Source organism: Nesoenas mayeri (assembly GCF_963082525.1).
Source record: "Nesoenas mayeri genome assembly, chromosome: 32".
Taxonomy (NCBI): Eukaryota; Metazoa; Chordata; class Aves; order Columbiformes; family Columbidae; genus Nesoenas; species Nesoenas mayeri.
In genome coordinates this window covers 409985-433926 of record NC_137570.1, presented here as the reverse complement: position 1 = coordinate 433926, position 23942 = coordinate 409985, and the positions used below count along the sequence as shown (strand labels likewise).

Sequence of the window (23942 nt, the reverse complement as noted above, 5' to 3'; positions counted from 1 at the left end):
GGGTAATTAGGTGCCGAGCTGACCGTGTGCGCGGCGCCGGTCGATGAGCGGCCGCTGCGGCGCCACCGGCTCGTCCTCGAACTCGAACTGCGGCACCACCGGCGGCCTGGGGACAGCACGCCGTGGGGCGGGGCCGAGGGGGCGGGGCCAAGGGGGCGGGGCCAAGGGGGGGGGGCCACGGGGGCCAATGGGGGCGAGGCCACGGGGGTTGGGGCCAAGGGGGGGGCGGGGCCACGGGGGCCAATGGGGGCGGGGCCAAGGGGGGGCAGGGACACGGGGGACAAGGGGGGCGGGGCCAAGGGGGCGGGGTCACGGGGGGCAATGGGGGCGGGGCCAAGGGGGCGGGGTCACGGGGGTTGGGGCCAAGGGGGGGCGGGGCCACAGGGGCCAATGGGGGCGGGGCAAGGGGGGGGCAGGGTCACGAGGGACAAGGGGGGCGAGGCCAAGGGGGCGGGGCCAAGGGGGTTGGGGCCAAGGGGGGGCGGGGCCACGAGGGCCAATGGGGGCGGGGACAAGGGGGGGCGGGGTCACGGGGGACAAGAGGGGCGGGGTCAAGGGGGCGGGGTCAAGGGGGGCGGGGTCAAGGGGGGCGGGGCCAAAGGAGGTGCAGGGTCAAAAGGGGGCGGGGTCCATGGGGAGGGTGGTGTCCATGGGGGTCGGGGGGCGGGGCCAATGGGGGTCGGGGCCAAGGGGGCGGGACCAAAGGGGGCGGGGTCCGGGAGGGGGGGTTGGGGGCAAGGGGGGGCGGGGTCACAGAGGGGGTGGGGCCAAGGGGGGCGGGGTCATTGGGGAGGGTGGTGTCCATGGGGGGGTGGGCTCCATGGGGGACAGGGGGCGGGGCCAAGGGGGGCGGGGCCAATGGGGGGTGGAGTCAGGGTCAATAGGGGTTGGACCATAGAAAGGGGGTGGGGTCTGGGGGGGCGAGCTCCATGGAGTGGCGGGGGGGGGTGGGGTCAATGGCGGGGGGCAGGGTCACTGGGGGGGTGGGGTCCATGTGGGACAGGGCGCGGGGTCAAAGGGGGCGGGGTCATTGAGGGGCAGGGTCAATGGGGAGGGCGGGGCCCATCGGGGGGCGGGGCCCATGGGGAGGGTGGTGTCCACGGGGGGGGCGGGCTCCATGGGGGACAAGGGGCGGGGTCAATGGGGCGGGGCCAATGGGGAGGCGGGGTGAATGGGGAGGGCAGGGCCAAGGGGGCGGGGCCAAGGGGGTCATGGGGGGATAGGCTCCATGGGGGGACAGGGGGCGAGGGCCAATGGGGAGGCGGGGGGTCAATGGGGGGGCGGGGCCCACGGGGGGGCGGGGTCGAGGTGGGTTGGACCATAGAGTGGGGGTGGGGTCAATGCAGTGGGGTCAGGGGGGCCGGGGGGGGGGGGCGTGGTCGAGGTGGCCCATCCCCCCTTATACCCCCCCACCCCCCATTAAAACCCCCCCCATCCCCCCGCCACCCCCTCTATACCCCTCCATCTCCCCTATACCCCCCACCATACCCCCCAACCCCCCCCATCTCCCCTACACCCTCCACCCCCCCCAATACCCCCCCCATCCCCCCTATACCCATCCCCCCCCACCCCCCTATTACCCCCCATCCCCCTCACCCCCCAGTACCCCCCACCCCCTCCATATTGCCCACCCCCTATTCCCCCTATACCCCCCATGCCCCCTATACCCCCCAAGGCCCCGCCCCCAAGCCCCGCCCACCCCCCAAACCCCACCCCCATGCCCCCAATCCCCGCCCCCTCAGAGCCCCCAACCCCTCTATGCCCCCACCCCCATGCCCTGCACCCTCACCCCCCCACCCCCCATGCCCCGCCCCCTCAATCCTTCACCCTCTATGCCCCGCCCCCCAAGCCCCTTTATGCCCCGCCCCAATACACCCCCATGCCCCGCCCCCCAAACCCCCCCAGCCCGCCAATACACCCCCCTAAGCCCCGCCCCCAAGCCCCGCCCACCCCCAAGCCCCGCCCCCAAACCCCAATAAACCCCCCTAAGCTCCGCCCCCAAGCCCCAATACACCGCCCTAAGCCCCGCCCCCCAGCCCCGCCCACCCCATGCCCCGCCCCTCAACCCCCAGCCCAATACACCGCCCTAAGCCCCGCCCCCTAGCCCCGCCCCCTCACCCTCCAAGCCCCGCCCCCCAAACCCCCCAGCCTGCCAATACATCCCCCTAAGCCCCGCCCCCCCAAACCCCCAGCCCGCCAATACACCCCCCAAGCCCCGCTCACCCCCATCCCCAAGCCCCGCCCACCCCCAAGCCCCGCCCCCCAAACCCCCAATACACTGCCTTAAGCCCCGCCCCCAGCTCCGCCCACTCATGCCCCGTCCCTCAAACCCCCAGCCCGCCAATACACCCAAGCCCCGCCCACTTCCCCAAGCCCCGCCCCTCAAACCCCCAGCCCGCCAATACACCCCCCTAAGCCCCGCCCCCCAAGCCCCAACCCCCCATGCCCCGCCCACCCCAAGCCCCGCCCCCAAATCCCCAATACATCCCCTAAGCCCCGCCCACCCCTCAAGCCCCCGCCCCCCAAGCCCCGCCTCTCCAACCCCCCAGCCCACCAATACACCCCTCACCCCCGCCCACCATGCCCCGCCCACCCCCAAGCCCCGCCCACCCTTATGCCACGCCCCCTCAACCCCCCCACCCCCCTTATGCCCCGCCTCTCAACCCCCCAGCCCGCCAATACACGCCCCCAAGCCCCCGCCCACCCATGTCCCGCCCCTCAAACCCCCAGCCCGCCAATATACCCTCTAAGCCCCGCCCACCCCCCCCAAGCCCCGCCCACACCCCCAAGCCCGCCCCTCAAACCCCCAGCCCGCCAATACACACCCCCAAGCCCCGCCCACCCCAAGCCCCGCCCACCCATGTCCCGCCCCTCAACCCCCCCAGCCCACCAATACACCCCCTAACCCCGCCCACCATGCCCCGCCCACCCCCCCTGCCCCGCCCACCCCCCATGCCCCGCCCCTCAACCCCCCCACCCTCCTTATGCCCCGCCCCTCAAACCCTCAGCCCGCCAATACACCCCCTAAGCCCCGCCCACTTCTCCAAGCCCCGCCCCCAAACCCCTAGCTCGCCAATACACCCCTAACCCCGCCCCTCCCAAGCCCCGCCCACCCCCCCAAGCCCTGCCCCTCAAACCCCCAGCCCGCCAATACACCCCCTAACCCCGCCCACCCCCAAGCCCCGCCCACCCCAATCCCCGCCCCACCATGCCCACCCTCCTAGCCCCGCCCACTCATGTCCCGCCCCCCAAACCCCCAGCCCGCCAATACACCCCCCTAACCCGCCCCTCAAGCCCCGCCCACCCCCAAGCCCCGCCCACTCCCAAGCCCCGCCCCCCAGCCCCGCCCCTCCCCGCCCGTCCGCTGACTTGTCGGGCGGCTGTGCGGGCGGCTCGTCGCGGCTCTCCCGGGCGGGCGCCGCCTGGCGCAGGGGGGTGAGCGGCCTCCGCGGCCGGGGCGGCCGCCGCAGCTCCAGCGTCCCCCGCTCCGCGATCAGCTCCAGCAGCCGCCGGATCTCGGCGGGCGGCGGCGCCCACTGCCCTTCTCCCCCCTCCTCCTCCTCCTCCTCGGCCTCCTCCCCGTCGCTCCGCGGGACGCACCAATCAGCGTCCTCGCCCGCCCAATTGGCATCCTTGCCCGGCCAATCGGCGTCCTTGGCGGGCCAGTCGCCGTCCTGCGCGGGCCAATCGGAAGACGAGGGGGGCGGGTGTCGGCGGCGGCAGCGGGGGGCGGGGGGGGAGCTGGGAACGGCGGCCTCGGCCGCCATGGCTGCGCGGGCACGGAGCGTTAATTAATTACCTCAGGAGCTCGTTAATTGAGGCGAGAAATGGGGGTTGAAGCGCTGAAAGGGTTGAATTGGGGTCTATACTGGGAATGGGGGGGTTACTGGTTTATACTGGGGAATGGGGGGGGGTCACTGGGCTCCTACCGGCTCCGGCGTCTCCTCAATAGTGGCGGCGGCAGGGAGGAGCGTCCCTCTCTCTCCCCGCCCACACTCCCCCAACCACCCAATCACCGCGCTCTCCCTTGCCCACATCGCCATCTGATTGGCCAACCCCCCTTTAACCCCGCCCCCTTCCTGGCACGCCCGCTTCCCTTCCACCTCACCTCCCTCACCGCGCATGCGCACCCACCCTACGCCACCCTACCCCTCCGCTTGCCGCCCTCCGGTTGGTTCCACTTCCGGTTGGCCGCCGGCGCCATCTTGGATTGGGGGCGGCGGGAAAAGCGGCGGCAACCGGGGGGTTTCCCCCCCCCCCCCCCCCCCAGGGTGATTTTTGGGGTGAAATCGGCGGTTTTTGGGGCTCCCCGGAGCGGGGGGGCGGCCGGAACCCCCCCCCGGAGCTGCAGCCGCCGGGGGGGGGGAAACTTATGGGGCCGGGGCGGGACCCACAAGCGGAGACAGCGGAGAGAACGGTGAGCGGTGGGGGGGGGCACTTGTGGGGCGGGGGGGGGGGGGCACTTATGGGGCGGAATTGGGGCACTTATGGGGCGGAGTGGGGTCATTGAGTCACTTATGGGGCGGAGTTGGGTCCTCTAGGGCAACTTATGGGGCGGAATGGGGAGGTTTGGGGCACTTATGGGCAGGATTTGGTGTCATTGAGTCACTTGTGGGGCAGAACTGGATCCTCTGGGGCACTTATGGGGCAGAATGGGGTCATTGAGTCACTTGTGGGGCAGAGTTGGGTCCTTTGAGTCACTTATGGGGCAAAATGTGGAGGTTTGGGGCACTTATGGGGCAGAACTTGGGGTCTTGTGTCACTTATGGGGCAGAGTTGGGTCCTCTGGGGCACTTATGGGGCGGAACTGGGCACTTATGGGGCAGAATGGGGTCATTGTGTCACTTATGGGGCAGAATTGGGTCCTCTGGGTCACTTATGGGGCGGAATGGGGTCATTGAGTCACTTATGGGGCAGAGTTGGGTCCTTTGAGGCGCTTATGGGGCAGAGTTGGGTCGTCTAGGGCACTTATGGGGCAGGACTTGGGGTCTTGTGTCACTTATGGGGCAGAGTTGGATCCTTTGAGTCACTTATGGGGCAGAATGTGGAGGTTTGGGGCACTTGTGGGGCAGGGGGAATTTGGGGTGTTGTGTCACTTATGGGGCAGAACTGGGTCCTCTGGGGCACTTATGGGGCGGAATGGGGTCATTGAGTCACTTATGGGGCAGAGTTGGGTTCTCTGAGTCACTTATGGGGCAGAATGGGGAGGTTTGGGGCACTTATGGGGAGTTTGGGGGCACTTATGGGGCAGGACTTGGGGTCTTGTGTCACTTATGGGGGCGAAATGGGGTCACTGGGGCACTTGTGGGGCAGAGTTGGGTCCTTTGAGTCACTTATGGGGCGGAATGTGGAGGTTTGTGGCACTTATGGGGCAGAGCATGAGGCACTTATGGGGCAGGACTTGGGGTCTTGTGTCACTTATGGGGCAGAGTTGGGTCCTCTGGGGCACTTATGGGGCGGAATGGGGCCACTGAGTCACTTATGGGGCAGAGTTGGGTCCTCTGGGGCACTTATGGGGCGGAATGGGGTCACTGAGTCACTTATGGGGCAGAATTGGGTCCTCTGAGTCACTTATGGTGCAGAATGGGGTCACTGGGGCACTTATGGGCAGAACTGGGTCCTCTGGGGCACTTATGGGGCAGAGTGGGGTCACTGAGTCACTTATGGGGCAGAGTTGGGTCCTTTGAGTCACTTATGGGGCAGAATGGGGAGGTTTGGGGCACTTATGGGGCAGAACTGGGTCGCTTATGGGTCAGATTTGGTTCTCTGGGTCACTTATGGGGCAGAACTTGGGGTCTTGTGTCACTTATGGGGCAGAGTTGGGGTCCTCTGGGGGCACTTATGGGGCAGGACTTGGGGTCTTGGGGCACTTATGGGGCAGAGTTGGGTCCTTTGAGTCACTTATGGGGCGGAATGGGGACGTTTGGGGGCACTTATGGGGCAGAACATGAGTCACTTGTGGGTCAGGATTTGGTTCCCCGGGTCACTTATGGTCAGGATTTGGTCCTCTGGGTCACTTATGGGGCAGAACTGGAGTCACTTATGGGTCAGGATTTGGTCCCCTGGGTCACTTATGGGGCAGAACTGGGGTCACTTATGGTTCAGGATTTGGTCCTCTGGGTCACTTATGGGCAGAACTGGGGTCACTTATGGGTCAGGATTTGATCCCCTGGGTCACTTATTGGGTCAAGGATTTGGATCCTTGGGTTACTTATGGGCCAGAACCGAGTCACTTATGGGTCAGGATTTGATCATCTGGGTCACTTATGGGGCAGAACTGGGGTCACTTATGGGTCAGGATTTGGTTCCCTGGTCACTTATCGGTCAGAATTTGGTCCTCTGGGTCACTTATGGGGCAGAACCCGCGTCACTTACGGGTCAGGATTTGGTCCTCTGGGTCACTTATGAGGCAGAACTGGGGTCACTTATGGGTCAGGATTTGGTCCTCTGGGTCACTTACGGGTCAGAATCTGGACCTTTGAGTCACTTATGGATCAGAACCTGAGTCACTTATGGGTCAGGATTTGGAAACCTGGGTCACTTGTGGGTCAGAACCCGAGTCACTTATGGGTCAGAATTTGGTTCTTGGGTCACTTATGGGGCAGAACCGCGTCACTTATGGGTCAGCGCTGACCTCCGTGTCCCTCTCTCCCCCAGGCCGCCTCCCGCGGGGCGCCGCGCCGACGTCCGCCGAGCCGTGGGGCCGCCCCATAGATTCCGTGGGGCCGCCCCATAGATTCCGTGGGGCCGCCCCATAGATTCCGTGGGTCGCGATGCCGTCGCTGGGCCCCACGGAGCCCGGGCTGTTCGAGCCCCGAAGATCCCGAGAGCCTGTTCGGGGAGCTGCGCGAGATCGGCCACGGCAGCTTCGGCGCCGTCTACTGCGTGAGTGCCGCCCCATAGCTGCCCCATAGCGACCCATAGCGGCCCCATAAACTGCCCTATGGCCACCCCAGAGTGGGACCCATGGCCGCCCCGTAGCTGCCCCATAGTGGGACCCATAGTGGGAACCATAGTCACCCCATGGCCGCCCCATGGCTGCCCCATAGTGGGCCCCATGGCTGCCCCATAGTGGGATCCATAGTGGGGCCCATAGTTGCCCCCACAGCCGCCCCATAGTGGGACCCATGGCTGCCCCATAGCCGCCGCATAGTGGGACCCATAGCAACCCCATGGCTGCCCCATAGCCACCCCATAGTGGGACCCATAGCCCCCCCATAGTGGGACCCATAGCCCCCCCATAGTGGGACCCATAGCTGCCCCATAGGTGCCCATGGCTGCCCCCATAGCCGCCCTATGGCCACCACCCATAGTGGGACCCATAGCTGCCCCATAGACACCCCATAGCGGGACCCATAGTGGGCCCCATAGCCACCCCATGGCTGCCCCATAGTGGGACCAATAGTGGGACCCATAGTCACCCCATAACTGCCGCATAGCTGCCCCATAGTGGGACCCATAGTGGGACCCATGGCCACCCCATAGCCACCCTATGGCCACCCCAGAGTGGGACCCATAGTCACCCCATGGCGGCCCCATGGGTGCCCCATAGCCACCCCATAGTGGGATCCATAGCGGCCCCATAGCCACCCTATGGCTGCCCCATAGTGGGACCCAGAGACACCCCATAGTGGGACCCATAGTGGGACCCATGGCTGCCCCATAACTGCCCCATAGTGGGACCCATGGCTGCCCCATAGCCGCCCCATAGACACCCCATGGTGGGACCCATAGTGGGACCCATAGCTGCCCCACAGACACCCCATAGTGGGACCCATAGTGGGACCCATGGCTGCCCTATAGTAGGCCCCATAGTGGGACCCATAACTGCCCCATAGTGGGACTCATAGCCGCCCCATAACCGCCCTATGGGCACCCCATGGCCGCCCTATAGCCGACCCATAGTGGGAGCCATAGCCACCCCATAGTGCCCCATGGCTGCCCCATAGCGGCCCTATGGCCGCCCCATGCGTGCCCCATAGTGGGACCCATGGTGGCACCCATAGCCACGCCATAGTGGGACCCATAGCTGCCCCATGGCTGCCCCATGATGGGACCCATGGCCGCCCCATAGCGGGACCCATAGCGGGACCCATAGCCACCCCATAGTGGGACCCATAGTGGGAGCCATGGCCACCCCATGGCAGCCCCATGGCAGCCCCATGGCAGCCCCATAGTGGGATCCATAGTGGGACCCATAGTGGGCCCCGTGGCCGCCCCATAGTGGGATCCATAGTGGGACCCATAGTGGGCCCCGTGGCCGCCCCATGGCCGCCCCATAGTGGGCCCCATGGCCGCCCCACGGCTGCCCCATAGCGCCCCATACCCTCCCCCAGGCCCGGGACCTTCGCACTAACGAGCTCGTCGCAATTAAGAAAATGTCGTATGGCGGGAAACGCTCCGATGAGGTAACGGGGACCCAGGAGTGCCCCAAGGGACCCAGGAGTTCGGGAGGGACCCAGGAGTGCCCCAGGGACCCAGGTGTCCGGGAGGGACCCAGGAGTGCCCCAAGGGACCCAAATAGGGGACCCAGGAGTTCGGGAGGGACCCAGGAGTCCGGGAGGGACCCAGGAGTTCTGAGGGACCCAAATAGGGGACCCAGGAGTTCTGGGGGACCCAGGCGTCCAGGAGGGACCCAGGCGTCCGGGAGGGGACCCAGGAGTGCCCCAGGGACCCAGGAGTGCCCCAAGGGACCCAGGAGTCTGGGAGGGACCCAGGAGTGCCCCAAAGGACCCAGGAGTCTGGGAGGGGACCCAGGAGTGCCCCAAAGGACCCAGGCATCCGGGAGGGGACCCAGGCGTCCGGGCCCCACAGATCCGTGGGTCTGTGCCCCACAGAAATGGCGCGACATCGTGCGCGAGGCGTCGCTGCTGCAGCGGCTGCGTCACCCCAACACCGTGCGCTTCCGCGGCTGCTACCTGCGCGGACACACCGCCTGGGTGAGCCCCACAAGTGTGGGGCTGCCCCCCAAGTGTGGGGCAGGACCCCCAAGTGTGGGGCTGGGGAGGGTGGGGTTGGAAATGGGGGTATTGGAGGGGTTTCTAGGGTCAGAAATGGGGGCTATGGGGGGGCATTGGGACCCCTAAGTGTGGGGCTGGACCCCTAAGTGTGGGGCGGGACCCCTAAGTGTGGGGCGGGGGGTTTGGGTGCTGGGAATGAGAGTTTTAGGGTCAGGTTTGGGCTCAGAAATGGGGTTTTGGGGGGGGGGGGTTGGGACCCCCAAGTGTGGGGTGGGACCCACAAGTGTGGGGCAGGACCCCCAAGTGTGGGGTGGGACCCATAAGTGTGGGGCGGGGGGTTTGGGTGTTGGGAATGGGAGTTTTGGGGTCGAATTTGGGCTCAGAAATGGGGTTTTGGAGGTGGGGCTGGACCCCTAAGTGTGGGGCTGGACCCCTAAGTGTGGGGCAGGACCTATAAGTGTGGGGCGGGGGGATTGGGTGCTGGGAATGAGAGTTTTAGGGTCAGGTTTGGGCTCAGAAATGGGATTTTGGGGGTGGGGTTGGGACCCCTAAGTGTGGGGCTGGACCCCTAAGTGTGGGGCGGGACCCATAAGTGTGGGGCTGGGGAGGGTGGGGTTGGAAATGGGGTATTGGGGGGGGGTTTAGGCTCAGAAATGGGGGCTATGGGGGGCCATTGGGACCCCCAAGTGTGGGGCGGGACCCCCAAGTGTGGGGCGGGAGTCATAAGTGTGGGGCAGAGGGTTTGGGTGCTGGGAATGGGAGTTTTGGGGTCGGGTTTGGGCTCAGAAATGGGGTTTTGGGGGTGGAATTGGGACCCCTAAGTGTGGGGCGGGACCCACAAGTGTGGGGCAGGACCCATAGATGTGGGGCAGGGGGTGTTGGGCCCCATAAGTATGGGGTAGGGACTTGGGGCCCAAAAATGGGGGGTTGGGGACACTGGGACCCATAGATGTGGGGCAGGGGGTGTCGGGCCCCATAAGTGTAGGGCAGGACCCATAGATGTGGGGCAGGGGGTGTCGGGCCCCATAAGTGTGGGGCAGGACCCATAGATGTGGGGCAGGGGGTGTTGGGCCCCATAAGTGTGGGGCAGGACCCATAGATGTGGGGCAGGGGGTGTTGGACCCCATAAGCGTTGGGGAGGGACTTGGGGCCCAGAAATGGGGTGTTGGGGACACTGGGACCCACAGATGTGGGGCAGGGGGTGTCGGGCCCCATAAGTGTGGGGCAGAGGGGCCGTCCTGCCCCACATCTATGGGGCGGGGCCGCTCTCCTCAGCTGGCCATGGAGCGCTGCGTGGGCTCGGCCGCCGACCTGCTGGAGGGTGAGTCCCGTGGGGCGGCGCTATGGGGCAGCCCCATAGATGGCGGCGCTCACACCCACAACCTCTGCCCCACAAGTGCACAAGAAGCCGCTGCGGGAGGTGGAGATCGCGGCCATCGGCCATGGGGCGCTGCGCGGCCTGGCCTACCTGCACCGCATGGGCGTCATCCACAGGTCGGACCCATAGATTGACCCATAGATTGACCCATAGATCCTGCCCCATAGATCCTGATCTATAGTGCAACCCACAGGTTGCATTGGGTTGGTGTTTCTGGTTCTTTTCTTGCTTGTGTTTGTCTGTGCTGCCCCATAACCTGCCCCATAGATCTTGCCCCATAGATCTTGCCCCATAGGTCCTGGGCCACAGATCCTACCCCATAGATCCTGGGCCATAACCTGCCCCATAGGTCCCGCCCCATAGATCCCGCCCCATGGGTCCCAGCCCATAACCTGCTCCGTAGATTCTGACCCATAGATTCTGACCCATAGATCTGCCCCATAGATCCCATCTTATAGAGCTTGCCACATAGATCTGACCCACAGATCCTGTTCTGTAACTCTGCCCCATAGATCCCGCCCCATAGATCCTGCCCCATAGGTCCCGGCCCATAATCTGCTCCATAGATTCTGACCCATAGATTCTGACCCATAGATTCTGACCCATAGATCCTATCTTATAGAGCTTGCCACATGGATCTGACCCACAGATCCTGTTCTGTAACTCTGCCCCATAGATCCCGCCCCATAGATCCCGCCCCATAGATCCTGCCCCGTAGGTCCCGGCCCATAACCTGCTCCATAGATTCTGACCCATAGATTCTGAGCCATAGATCTGCCCCATAGATCCCATCTTATAGAGCTTGCCACATAGATCTGACCCACAGATCCTGTTCTGTAACTCTGCCCCATAGATCCCGCCCCATAGATCCCGCCCCATAGCGGGACCCACAACTCTTGTTGTACTGGTTTCTCTGGTTCTTTTCTTGCCCCACTGATTCCTGCCCCACATTCTGCACTGTGCCCCACTGATCCCGCCCCACTGATCCCGCCCCACTGATCTCACCCCACTCATCTCCCTCTTCTCTGCCCCACTGATCCCGCCCCACTGATCCCGCCCCACTCATCTCTCTTTTCTCTGCCCCACAGCTCCTGCCCCACAGCTCCTGCCCCACTGATCCCACCCCACTCATTTCCCTCTTCTCTGCCCCACTCATCCTGCCCCACTGATCCCACCCCACTCATCTCCCTCTTCTCTGCCCCACTGATCCTGCCCCACTGATCTAGCCCCACTGATCCTGCCCCACTGATCTAGCCCCACTGATCCCACCCCATAGCTCCTGCCCCACTGATCCCGCCCCACTCATCTCTTGTCTGCCCCACTGCTCCCGCCCCACTGATCCCACCCCACTCATCTCCCTTTTCTCTGCCCCACTGATTCCGCCCCACAGATCCCGCCCCACTCATCTCCCTCTTCTCTGCCCCACTGATCCCGCCCCACTCATCTCTCTTTTCTCTGCCCCACAGCTCCTGCCCCACAGCTCCTGCCCCACTGATCCTGCCCCACTCATCTCCCTCATCTCTGCCCCACAGCTCCTGCCCCACAGCTCCTGCCCCACAGCTCCTGCCCCACGGATCCCGCCCCACTCATCTTCCTGTTCTCTGCCCCACAGATCCCGCCCCACAGATCCCGCCCCACAGATCCCGCCCCACTCATCTCATCTCTGCCCCACTGATCCTGCCCCACTGATCCCACCCCACTCATCTCCCTCATCTCTGCCCCACAGCTCCTGCCCCACAGCTCCTGCCCCACAGCTCCTGCCCCACAGCTCCTGCCCCACGGATCCCACCCCACTCATCTTCCTGTTCTCTGCCCCACTGATCCCGCCCCACTGATCCCACTCCACTCATCTCTCTCTTCTCTGCCCCACTGATCCTGCCCCACTGATCCCACCCCACTCATCTCTCTCTTCTCTGCCCCACTGATCCTGCTCCACTGATCCTGCCCCACTTATCTTCCTGTTCTCTGCCCCACTGATCCCGCCCCACTGATCTCACCCCACTTATCTCCCTCTTCTCTGCTCCACTGATCCCGCCCCACAGCTCCTGCCCCACTGATCCCACCCCATAGCTCCTGCTCCACTGATCCCGCCCCACTCATCTCTTGTCTGCCCCACTGATCCCACCTCACAGATCTAGCCCCACTGATCCCGCCCCACAGCTCCTGCTCCACTGATCCCACCCCACAGCTCCTGCCCCACTGATCCCGCCCCACTCTTCTCTGCCCCACTGCTCCTGCCCCACTGATCCCACCCCACAGCTCCTGCCCCACTGATCCCGCCCCACTCTTCTCTGCCCCACTGCTCCCGCCCCACTGATCCCGCCCCACGGCTCCGCCCCACAGGGACGTGAAGGCCGGGAACATCCTGCTGAGCGCCGTGGGGCAGGTGAAACTGGGCGACTTCGGCTCGGCCGCCACGGCCGCCCCCAGCGGGGCCTTCGTGGGGACCCCCTACTGGTGAGCGACCCCCAAGTGTGGGGCTGGGACCCCCAAGTGTGGGGCTGGACCCATAGCGCGGCTGGGATTGGTGGTTGTGACCCGCAAGTGTGGGGCTGGGACCCATAGCGCGGCTGGGATTGGTGGTTGTGACCCCCAAGTGTGGGGCTGGGACCCATAGCGCGACTGGGATTGGTGGTTGTGACCCCCAAGTGTGGGGCTGGGACCCATAGCGCGGCTGGGATTGGTGGTTGTGACCCCCAAGTGTGGGGCTGGGACCCACAGCGGGGCTGGGATTGGTGGCTGGGACCCCCAAGTGTGGGGCTGGGACCCATAGCGCGGCTGGGATTGGTGGTTGTGACCCCCAAGTGTGGGGTGGGACCCATAGCGGGGCTGGGACTGGTGGTTGTGACCCCCAAGTGTGGGGCTGAGGCCCACAAGTGTGGGGCTGGACCCATAGAGGCGCTGGGACTGGTGGTTGTGACCCCCAACTGTGGGGCTGGGACCCTGAAGTGTGGGACTGGGACCCACAGTGGGGCTGGGATTGGTGGTTGTGACCCCCAAGTGTGGGGCAGGGACTGGTGGTTGTGACCCCCAAGTGTGGGGCTGAGTTTAGGGGGGGGGGACCCAGGAGTTCGGTCCTGGTGCTCCTGCCCCACACATCCAGCCCCACACATCCCTGCCCCACATCCCTGCCCCACATCTGCCCCACATTTCCTGCCCCACGACTCTGTCCCACATCCCACCCCATACCTGCCCCACATCCCGCCCCACTTCTGACCCCCATCTCCCGCCCCACACCCCGCCCCACATCTCTACCCAACTCCTGAACCCCACATTCCTGCCCCACATCCCCGCCCCACATCTGTGCCCCACACCCTCACCCTACATCCCACACCCCTGCCCCACATGTGCCCCACATCTGCCTCACACCCCCACATCCCCGCCCCACATCCCCGCCCCACATCCCCGCCCCACATCCCCGCCCCACATCCTGCCCCCCATCTGATATCCCGCCCCACACCCTGCCCCACACCCTGCCCCACACCCTGCCCCACAGCCGCGCCCCACATCCATTGTGCCCCACATCGTGCCCCCCTTTCCTGCCCCACATCCCACCCCATACCTGTGCCCCACATCCCGCCTCACTCCTGACCCCCACATCCGCCCCACACCCCTGCCTCACACCTGTGCCCCACATCTCCACCCCACATCTCCACCCCACATCTCCACCCCACATCTCCACCCCACATCTCCACCCCACATCTCCACCCCACATCTCCTGCCCCACATCTCCTGCCCCACATCCCCGCCCCACATGTGCCCCACATCTGACATCCCGCCCCACATCCCGCCCCACATCCCGCCCCACATCCCGCCCCACATCCCGCCCCACATCATGTCCCACATCTCTGCCCCACACCCCCGCCCCACACTCGCCCCACATCATGCCCCACATCCATTGTGCCCCACGTTATGCCCCGACTTCCTGTCCCGCACATCCCGCCCCACACCTGTGCCCCACATCTCCTGCCCCACATCTCCTGCCCCACATCTCCTGCCCCACATCTCCTGCCCCACATCCCCGCCCCACATGTGCCCCACATCATGTCCCACATCTCTGCCCCACACCCCCGCCCCACACTCGCCCCACATCATGCCCCACATCCATTGTGCCCCACATTATGCCCCCACTTCCTGTCCCGCACATCCCGCCCCACATCCCCGCCCCACAACCCCCCCCCACATCCCACCCCACATTGTGCCCCACATCTCTGCCCCACATCTCTGCCCCACATCTCTGCCCCACATGTCTGCCCCACACCGTGCCCCACACCGTGCCCCACACCCCCGCCCCACACTCGCCCCACATCATGCCCCACATCCATTGTGCCCCACATTATGCCCCCACATCCCTGCCCCACATCCCCCCCCCACACCCTGCCCCACACCCTGCCCCACACCCTGCCGCACACCCTGCCGCACACCCTGCCCCACATCTCTGCCCCACATCTCTGCCCCACATCTCTGCCCCACACCCTGCCCCACACCCTGCCCCACACCCTGCCCCACACCCTGCCCCACACCCCCGCCCCACACGCGCCCCACACGCGCCCCACATCCATTGTGCCCCACATCCCGCCCCACATCCCGCCCCACATCCGCCCCACATCCTGCCCCACACGTGGCAGGATGGCCCCCGAGGTGATCGTGGCGGTGGACGAGGGGCCGTACGACGGCCGGGCCGACGTCTGGTCCTTGGGCATCACCTGCATCGAGCTGGGTGAGTGTGGGGCTGCCCCACGGCGACCCACATCCTGACCCACAGCACCCCATATCCACCCCGTATCTGCACCTCATCCTGCTCCACATCCTGCCCCACATCCCCCCACATCCCCTGCCCCACATCACCCCACATCACCCCACATCACCCCACATCACCCCACATCACCCCACATCACCCCACATCACCCCACATCCTGCCCCACATCCCCCCACATCCCCTGTCCCACATCACCCCATACCCACCCCATATCTGCACCTCGTCCTGCTCCAAATCCTGCCCCACATCCCCCCACATCCTGTGCCCCACATCACCCCATATCCACCCCATATCCACCCCATATCTGCACCTCATCCTGCTCCGAATCCTGCCCCACATCCCCCCCCATCCCCTGCCCCACATCACCCCATATCACCCCACATCCTGCCCCACATCCTGCCCCACATCCTGCCCCACATCCCCCCACATCCCCTGCCCCACATCACCCCATATCCACCCCATATCTGCACCTCATCCTGCTCCAAATCCTGCCCCACATCCCCCCACATCCCCTGCCCCACATCACCCCATATCACCCCATATCCACCCCATATCTGCATCTCATCTTGCTCCAAATCCTGCCCCACATCAACCCACATCCCCTGCCCCACATCTGCACCTCATCCTGCGCCATGTCTGCCCCACATCCCCTGCCCCACATCCCCTGCCCCACATCCCCTGCCCCACATCTGCACCTCATCCCACCCCACATCGTGCCCCACATCGCGCCCCACATCCTGCCCTACATCTTGCTCCACATCTCCCCACGTCCTGCCCCACATTCCCCCCACATCTGCCCCATATCTGCACCTCATTCTGCCCCACATCCCCTGCCCCACATCTGCACCTCATCCCGCCCCACATCCTGCCCCACATCCTGCCCCACATCACCCCACATCACCCCACATCCTGCCCCACATCCTGCCCCACATCCTGCCCCACATCCTGCCCCACATCCTGCCCCACATCCTGACCCACAGCACCCCACAGCCTGCCCTACATCCTGCCCCACAGCCCCGCCCCACATCCCGCCCCACGTCTCTACCCCACTCCTGAACCCCACATCCCTGCCCCACATCCTGCCCCACAGCTGCCCCACATCACCCCACATCCCCCCATATCCCCCCCACATCTGCTCCACAGCTGCACCTTATCCTACCCCACATCCTGCCCCACGTCTGCCCCACATCCCGCCCCACATCCACCCCACATCCTGCCCTACATCTTCCCACGTCTTGCTCCACATTCCCCCCATATCCTGCCCCACATCTGCCCCATGTACTGCCCCACATCACCCCACATCCACTCAACATTGCCCCACACCCTGCCCCCCACACCCTGCCCCCCACATCCTGCCCCACATCCCCCTACATCACCCCACATCCTGCCCCACACCCTGCGCCACATCCTGCCCCACATCCCCTCCACATCCCCTCCACATCCCCTCCACATCCCCCCCATGTCCTGCCCCATGTCTGCCCCACATCCTGCCCCATACCTGCCCCACATCCTGCCCCACACCCCCCCCACCCTCGTCTGCGCCCTGTTTACCCCACACCCTTCCCCACATCCCACCCCACACCTGCCCCACACCCGTCACCGCACATGTGACTCTGCCCCACATCCTGCCCCACATCCTGCCCCACATCCTGCCCCACATCCTGCCCCACATGCTGCCCCACATGTCCCCCCAGCGGAGCGGAAGCCGCCGCTGTTCCAGCTGAACGCCATGAGCGCCCTGTACCACATCGCCCAGAGCGACCCCCCCGCGCTGCCCCCCCCGTGGTGAGCCCGCACGCCTGGGTCCCTCCCGCACTCCTGGGTCCCTTGGGGCACTCTTGGGTCCCTCCCGAACTCCTGGGTCCCTCCCGAACTCCTGGGTCCCTCCCAAACTCCTGGGTCCCTCCCGAACTCCCGGGTCCCCTCCCGAACTCCTGGATCCCCTGGGGCACTCCTGGGTCCCTCACTGGGGGTCCCTCCCCACACTCTTGGGTCCCTTGGGCACTCCTGGGTCCCCTGTTTGGTTCCCTGGGGCATTCCTGGGTCCCTTGGGGCATTCCTGGGTCCCTTGGGGCACTCCTGGGTCCCTCCCGAACTCCTGGGTCCCTTGGGGCACTCCTGGGTCCCTCAGAACTCCTGGGTCCCCTGTTTGGGTCCCTTGGGGCACTCCTGGGTCCCTCCCACACTCCTGGGTCCCCTGGGACACTCCTGGGTCCCCTGTTTGGGTCCCCTGGGGCACTCCTGGGTCCCTGGGGCACTCCTGGGTCCCCTGTTTGGGTCCCTTGAGGCACTCCTGGGTCCCCTGGGGCACTCCTGGGTCCCTGGGGCACTCCTGGGTCCCCTGTTTGGGTCCCCTGGGGCACTCCTGGGTCCCCTGGGGCACTCCTGGGTCCCTGGGGCACTCCTGGGTCCCCTGTTTGGGTCCCCTGGGGCACTCCTGGGTCCCTTGGGGCACTCCTGGGTCCCTGGGGCACTCCTGGGTCCCCTGTTTGGGTCCCCTGGGGCACTCTTGGGTCCCCTGGGGCACTCCTGGGTCCCTGGGGCACTCCTGGGTCCCCTGTTTGGGTCCCCTGGGGCACTCCTGGGTCCCCTGGGGCACTCCTGGGTCCCTGGGGCACTCCTGGGTCCCTGGGGCACTCCTGGGTCCCTGACGGGGCGCCAGGTCCCCGTGTTTCCGGGGGTTCGTGGGTTCGTGTCTCCAGAAGCAGCCGCAGGATCGACCCACGGCCGAGCACCTGCTGCAGGTTCGTTAGCGCTAATTACCCCTAATTACCCCTTAATTACCTTAATCACCCTCTCATGACCTACTCATGGCCCCCCTGTTACCCCTAGTTATCCCCATTACTCCTAATTATCCCTAATTAGCCCTTAATTACACCGTCGTTACCCCTTAATCACCCCCATTGCCTCCTTAATTACCCCATTGGCCCCATTATCCCATTAATTACCCCATTGATCCCCTTATCCCATTAATTACCCCATTGACCCATTAATTATCCCCCTTATCCCATTAATTATCCCATTAATTACCCCATTGACCCCCTGATCCCATTAATTACCCCATTGACCCATTAATTATCCCCCTTATCCCATTAATTATCCCATTGATTACCCCATTGACCCCCTGATCCCATTAATTACCCCATTGACCCCATTATCCCATTAATTACCCCATTGATCCCATTATCCCATTGATTACCCCATTGACCCCCTGATCCCATTAATTACCCCATTGACCCATTAGTTATCCCCCTTATCCCATTAATTATCCCGTTAATTACCCCATTGACCCCCTGATCCCATTAATTACCCCATTGATCTCATTGTCTCATTAATTATCTCCATTATGCCATTAATTATCCCATTAATTACTCCATTGATTCCTTTATCCCAATAATTATCCCATTGATCCCATTATCCCATTAATTACCCCATTGACCCTCTGATCCCATTAATTACCCCATTGACCCCATTGTCCCATTAATTATCCTTCTTATCCCATTAATTATCCCATTAATTACCCCATTATCCCCATCGATCCCATTATCCCATTAATTACCCCCATTGTTCCCATTACCCCATTAATTATCCCCCTTGATTCTTTCATCTCATTAATTATCCCATTGATCCCTATTATCCCATTAATTATCCACTTAATTACCCCATTAATTGTCCCCATTATCCCATTAATTATCCTCATTGATCCCATTATCCCATTAATTGCCCCATTATCTTTATTACCCCTATTGATCCCATTAATTACTCCTATTGATCCCATTAATTACCCCTATTGATCCCATTGATTTCCCCTCTTGATCCCATTATCCCCTTAATTACCCCCATTAATTATCCCCATTACCCCATTAATTGCCCCATTATCCCGTTAATTATCTCTGTTATCACATTAATTATCGCACTCATTACCCAATTACCCCATGCATCCCATTATCCCATTAATTACTCCCATTATCCTATTAATTAGCCCCATTATCCTATTAATTAGCCCCATTATTCCATTAATTAGCCCCATTATCCCATTAATTACCCTCAATATCCCATTAATTACCCTGAATATCCCATTAATTACCCCCAATATCCCATTAATTACCCCATTATCCCATTAATTGCCCCATAGATCCCATTCATTCATCCCCCCCTCCCCATTCATCCCCTTGTGCCCTCACCCCATTGGCTCATTGTCCCCTCTGGCCCCGCCCCCCCCAGCACCCCTTCCTGCGGAGGCCCCGCCCCCCGCGCGTGCTCCTGGCTTTGATTGGCCGAGCCCAGGCGGCCGCGCGCGCCCTGGACCAGCTGCACCTGCGGCCAATCAGGAAGCTGCTGCTCCCGGACGGCCCCGCCCCCGGCCCCGCCCACCGGGACCCCCAGGTTCGTGGGGGGGGGGAATTTTGGGGGGATTTGGGGACATTTCAGACCCATTGACCCCCATTGAGCCATTGACCCCCATTGACCCCATTGACCCCCATTGAGCCATTGACCCCCATTGACCCCATTGACCCCCATTGATCCATTGACCCATTGACCTCATTGACCCCAATATCCCCCTTGACCCCATTGTCCTCATTGACCCATTGACCCATTGACCCCATTGACCCATTGACCTCCATTGACCCCATTGACCCCATTGACCCATTGACCACATTGAGCCATTGACCCCATGTCCCCATTGACCCTCATTGATCCATTGACCCATTGACCCCATTGACCCCAATATCCCCCTTGACCCCATTGTCCCCATTGACCCATTGACCCCCAATGTCCCTATTGACCCCCATTGAGCCCATTGACCCCCATTGACCCATTGACCCCCATTGAGCCATTGACCCCATTGACCCCAATATCCCCATTGACCCCCATTGACCCATTGATCTCCATTGACCTCATTGACCCCATTGACCCATTGACCACATTGAGCCATTGACCTCATGTCCCCATTGACCCCCATTGATCCATTGACCCATTGACCCCAATATCCCCCTTGACCCCATTGTCCCCATTGACCCATTGACCCCCAATGTCCCTATTGACCCCCATTGACCCATTGACCCCCATTGAGCCATTGACCCCATTGACCCCAATATCCCCATTGACCCCATTGACCCCCATTGACCTCCATTGACCTCCATTGACCCCCATTGAGCCATTGACCCCATTGACCCATTGACCTCATGTCCCCATTGACCCCCATTGACCCCATTGACCCCATTGACCCCAATGTCCCCATTCACCCCAATGTTCCCATTGACTCCATTGACCCACTGATCCTATTGACCCCATTGACCCCATTGACCCGTTGACCCCATTGATCCATTGACCCCATTGTCCCCATTGTCCCTATTGACCCCATTGACCCCATTGACCCCATTGACCCCATTGATCCATTGCCCCCATTGCCCCCATTGCCCCCATTGCCCCCATTGACCCCATTGACCCCATTGATCCATTGATCGTCATTGACCCCCATTGACCCATTGACCCATTGATCCCATTGTGCCCCATTGACCCCAGTGTCCCCATTGACCCCATTGATCGTATTGACCCCATTGACCCCCAATGTCCCCAATGTCCCCAATGTCCCCATTGACCCCCATTGACCCCCATTGACCCCATTGCCCCCATTGCCCCCATTGCCCCCATTGTCCCCATTGCCCTCATTGATCCCATTGTCCCCATTGACCCCCATTGACCCCCAATGTCCCCATTGCCCCCATTGTCCCCATTGTCCCCATCGCCCCCAGGGGGCGGATCCCGCCTGCAGCCCGGAGCGCAGTCATTGGCCGCCCAGCGCGTCCGTCAGCGAATCCAGCGGCAGCAGCGGCGCCAGCGCGGCCAATGACGACGATGACGGTGACGGCGATGACGATGATGATGATAACGACGGTGACGATGAAGACGAGGAAGATCCCCCATTGGCCGCCCAGCCCCCGCCCGTGAGTCCCTGAGGGTCTCGAGCACCCAAAAACGCCCTAAAATGACTTAAACGCCCCAAAAAGGTCCCAAAATGGGGTTGAGACCCCAAAGAACCATCCGGGGGGCAATAAAAGGGTCGTGGGCTCTTTAAGAAACAGGTGGGCGGGGTTTAGGGGGCAGGGTTTGGGCTTGCAGCCAATCAGCTGCACAGGAGGCCCCGGGGGCTCTTTAAGGACAAGGGGGCGGGTCTTAGGGGGCGGGGTTTGGGCTTGCGGCCAATCGGCTGCTCAGAAGGCCCTAGGGGCTCTTTAAGGACAAGGGGGTGGGGTTTAGGGGGCGGGGTTTGGGCTTGTGGCCAATCAGCTGCTGAGGAGGCCCTGGGGACTCTTTAAGGACAAGGGGGCGGGGCTTGAGGGGTGGGCGGGGCCTGAGGGGGCGGGGTTTGGGCTTGCAGCCAATCAGCTGCTGAGGAGGCCCCGGGGGCTCTTTAAGGACAAGGGGGCGGGGCTTGAGGAGTGGGCGGGGCCTAAGGGGGCGGAGTTTGGTGACTCGACGTGTCTCATTGGTTGGGAGGCTTTGGGGAAGCTGATTGGGCGGGGGGGGGGAGGTTCTGGGCATCTCATTGGTCAGGACCCCTGGCGGCTCCTTATAAGGGGGTGGGCGGGGCCTGCGAGGGGATTGGACGAGACAAATGGGGTGGAGTTTAAAGGGGGCGGAGCTAAAGAGGTCATAGTGCTTCCCTATGGGGTGGGGGGGGGGGGAGCATTTGGCACCCCCAAAAACCCCCTAAATGACCCCAAAATTGACCCCAAAACCCCCAGGGGGTGCTGGAAATGGCCCCAAATACCCAAAAAGCGCTAAAAACGCCCCAAAATACCCCAAAAAACCCCCCAAAATCAGCCTGAAAACGGCTCAAAAATCCCCCAAACTACCCCCAAAATGACCCCAAAATGGCCCAAATTTAACCCAAAAACGAGAGGGAACGGAATTTGGGGGAGTTTTGTGTCGTTATTTGTGCATTTTGGGCTCCGGGAGCCCCAAAAATGCCCCATTTTGCCCCAATTTCAGGCTGAGGACGAGGAGGAGTTTCCTCCCGTGGGTAACGAGGCGGCGCAGCAATTAGCGACCGGGTTAACGAACCAGTACGACCAGTCCGACCAGTTGGGCCCCGGAGGTGACGCGGGGACACGGGGACCCCGACGCCCCCATTCCCGCCCTTTGGCCCCAAATTCCCCCCCGGTTCACCCCAATTTCTCCCCCATTGATCCCATTGATCCCCCCATTGATCCCCCCAGTTCTCCCATTGACCCCCCCAGTTCGACCCCCCAAAATCCCCCCATTAACCCCCCCCATTTGACCCCCAGTTCCCTCATTGACCCCCCCAATTGCTCCCCCACTTTCCCCCCCATTGATCCCATTGATCCTATTGATCCCATTGGCCCCATTGATCCCATTGACCCCATTGGCCCCATTGGTTCCATTGACCCCATTGGCCCCATTGATCCCATTGATGCCATTGGTTCCATTCACCCCATTGGCCCCATTGATCCCATTGGCCCCATTGACCCCATTCATCCCATTGGCCCCATTGACCCCATTGACTCCATTCACTCCATTGATCCCATTGGCCCCATTGATCTCATTGGCCCCATTCATCCCATTGACCCCATTGGTTCCATTGACCCCATTGATCCCATTGGCCCCATTCATCCCATTGGTTCCATTCACCCCATTGGCCCCATTGATCCCATTGACCCCATTGATCCCATTGGCCCCATTGACCCCATTGACCCCACTGACCCCATTGACCCCATTGACCCCAATGACTCTATTCACCCCATCGCCCCCATCCACCCCCCCCCCTTCCCCCCCCTCCCCCGGCCCCGCCCCCCCTCCCTCCCCCCCGCGCTCCCATTGGCCGCCGCCCTCCTTGCCGCCCTTTACCTCCGCCCCTCCCTCCCCCTCCTCTGGCTCCTCCCCCCCCTCCTCCTCTGGCTCCTCCCCCGGGCTGGGCGTGGCCACATGGGGGGCGGGGCCATGGGCGTGGCTTTAGCCCTGACCCTCCCAGCCCCCTATTGGCGCTTGGGGCTCTTGACCTTGACCCTGACGGCTGGAATTTGCCCATTTTTGGGTTTTTCCCCCAAAAAATACCGCGCGTACGCCCCCGTCTTCCTATTGGCCGCCCAGCTCTTCCTGTTCCCGTGGCTCTTCCTGGCGTTTTACCTCCTGGGGGTGGGGGGGCGGGGCTTCCTGGGGGGGCGTGGCTTGCTGTGGGGGCGGGGCTTGGGGGGGGTGCAGCGCTGGCTGTTCCGGGGGGTTTTGCGCCTCCCCCCCCCCGTTTTCCGCCTCTTTTCCCGCTTGGGTTTCGTATCCGAACGGCGACTTTACCAATTTTACCCCAAAACGAGGCCCCATTGGCATTTCCGCTCCCGCCTGCCCATCCCCCGGCGCGGCCCCGCCCCGCCCCCCCCGCCCCTCCCCCAGCGCCTCTGGCTCCGCCTCCGCCGCGCTTGGCGGGAAACCTGGGGGAGGGGGAAGGGGGCGGAGCCTCCCAGCCGCATCCCCCGCCCCTCCCCCCGCTGCCCCTCCCCCCGCCGCCCCCCCCAACCGCCGCCACCCCCCCGCGGGGGGGCGGGGAAAACAGCGGGGGGGGCGGGGCGAGCGGTGGCCACGCCCCCCCCGAGGAGGCCGTGGAGGTGATTGGGCGGGGCCAATGGGGGGGGGGATGGGGGGGGGGATGGAGGGGGGGGGTCGGTTTGGGGCCAAAAGGGAGAGAAATGGTAAAAATGAGCGATTTGGAACGTTTGAAGAAATGGGGAATTTGGACGTTTTTAAGGTTTTGAACGTTTAAAAGTTCAAGTTTTGGGGCGTTTGGGAAATTTAAATGTTGGAGTTTTTGAAAATTTGGGAAAATTTG

General features: G+C 63.2%; 2 protein-coding genes across 2 annotated transcripts in view; one reads left to right on the top strand and one right to left on the bottom strand.

Annotated features, from left to right (window-relative positions):
• PAGR1 (PAXIP1 associated glutamate rich protein 1) lies at positions 1–3972 on the bottom strand. The gene is made up of 3 exons (XM_080361476.1): positions 3930–3972; positions 3370–3769; positions 1–106 (listed from the first exon to the last, which is right to left on the bottom strand). Exons 2-3 carry the CDS (start codon positions 3765–3767, stop codon positions 7–9), a joined length of 498 nt encoding a protein of 165 aa, XP_080217602.1. The 5' UTR covers positions 3768–3769; positions 3930–3972; the 3' UTR covers positions 1–6.
• Positions 3973–4275: 303 nt separating this feature from the next.
• The window catches only part of LOC308051157 (uncharacterized protein), a gene marked incomplete at its 3' end in the record, with an annotated part of 29654 nt that continues 9987 nt past the window's right edge, over positions 4276–23942 (top strand). Inside the window, exons 1-13 of the mRNA XM_080361488.1 lie at positions 4276–4417; positions 6658–6885; positions 8337–8408; positions 8838–8939; positions 10236–10281; positions 10358–10454; positions 12682–12795; positions 14967–15058; positions 16792–16882; positions 17760–17841; positions 19322–19483; positions 20854–21045; positions 22094–23257. Coding sequence (XP_080217614.1) covers positions 8379–8408; positions 8838–8939; positions 10236–10281; positions 10358–10454; positions 12682–12795; positions 14967–15058; positions 16792–16882; positions 17760–17841; positions 19322–19483; positions 20854–21045; positions 22094–23257 — 2172 coding nt within the window. The 5' untranslated portion in view covers positions 4276–4417; positions 6658–6885; positions 8337–8378. The remainder of the gene's footprint in view (positions 4418–6657; positions 6886–8336; positions 8409–8837; positions 8940–10235; positions 10282–10357; positions 10455–12681; positions 12796–14966; positions 15059–16791; positions 16883–17759; positions 17842–19321; positions 19484–20853; positions 21046–22093; positions 23258–23942) is intronic.

What these genes read in the sequence shown, in the direction of transcription:
- PAGR1 (XM_080361476.1), bottom strand. Translation starts at nt 3,767, where the DNA reads ATGGCGGCCGAGGCCGCCGTTCCCAGCTCCCCCCCCGCCCCCCGCTGC. An exon ending in CCCGCACAGCCGCCCGACAA is followed by an intron (nt 107 to 3,369) that starts GTCAGCGGACGG and finishes TGCTGTCCCCAG; the next exon opens with GCCGCCGGTGGTGCCGCAGT.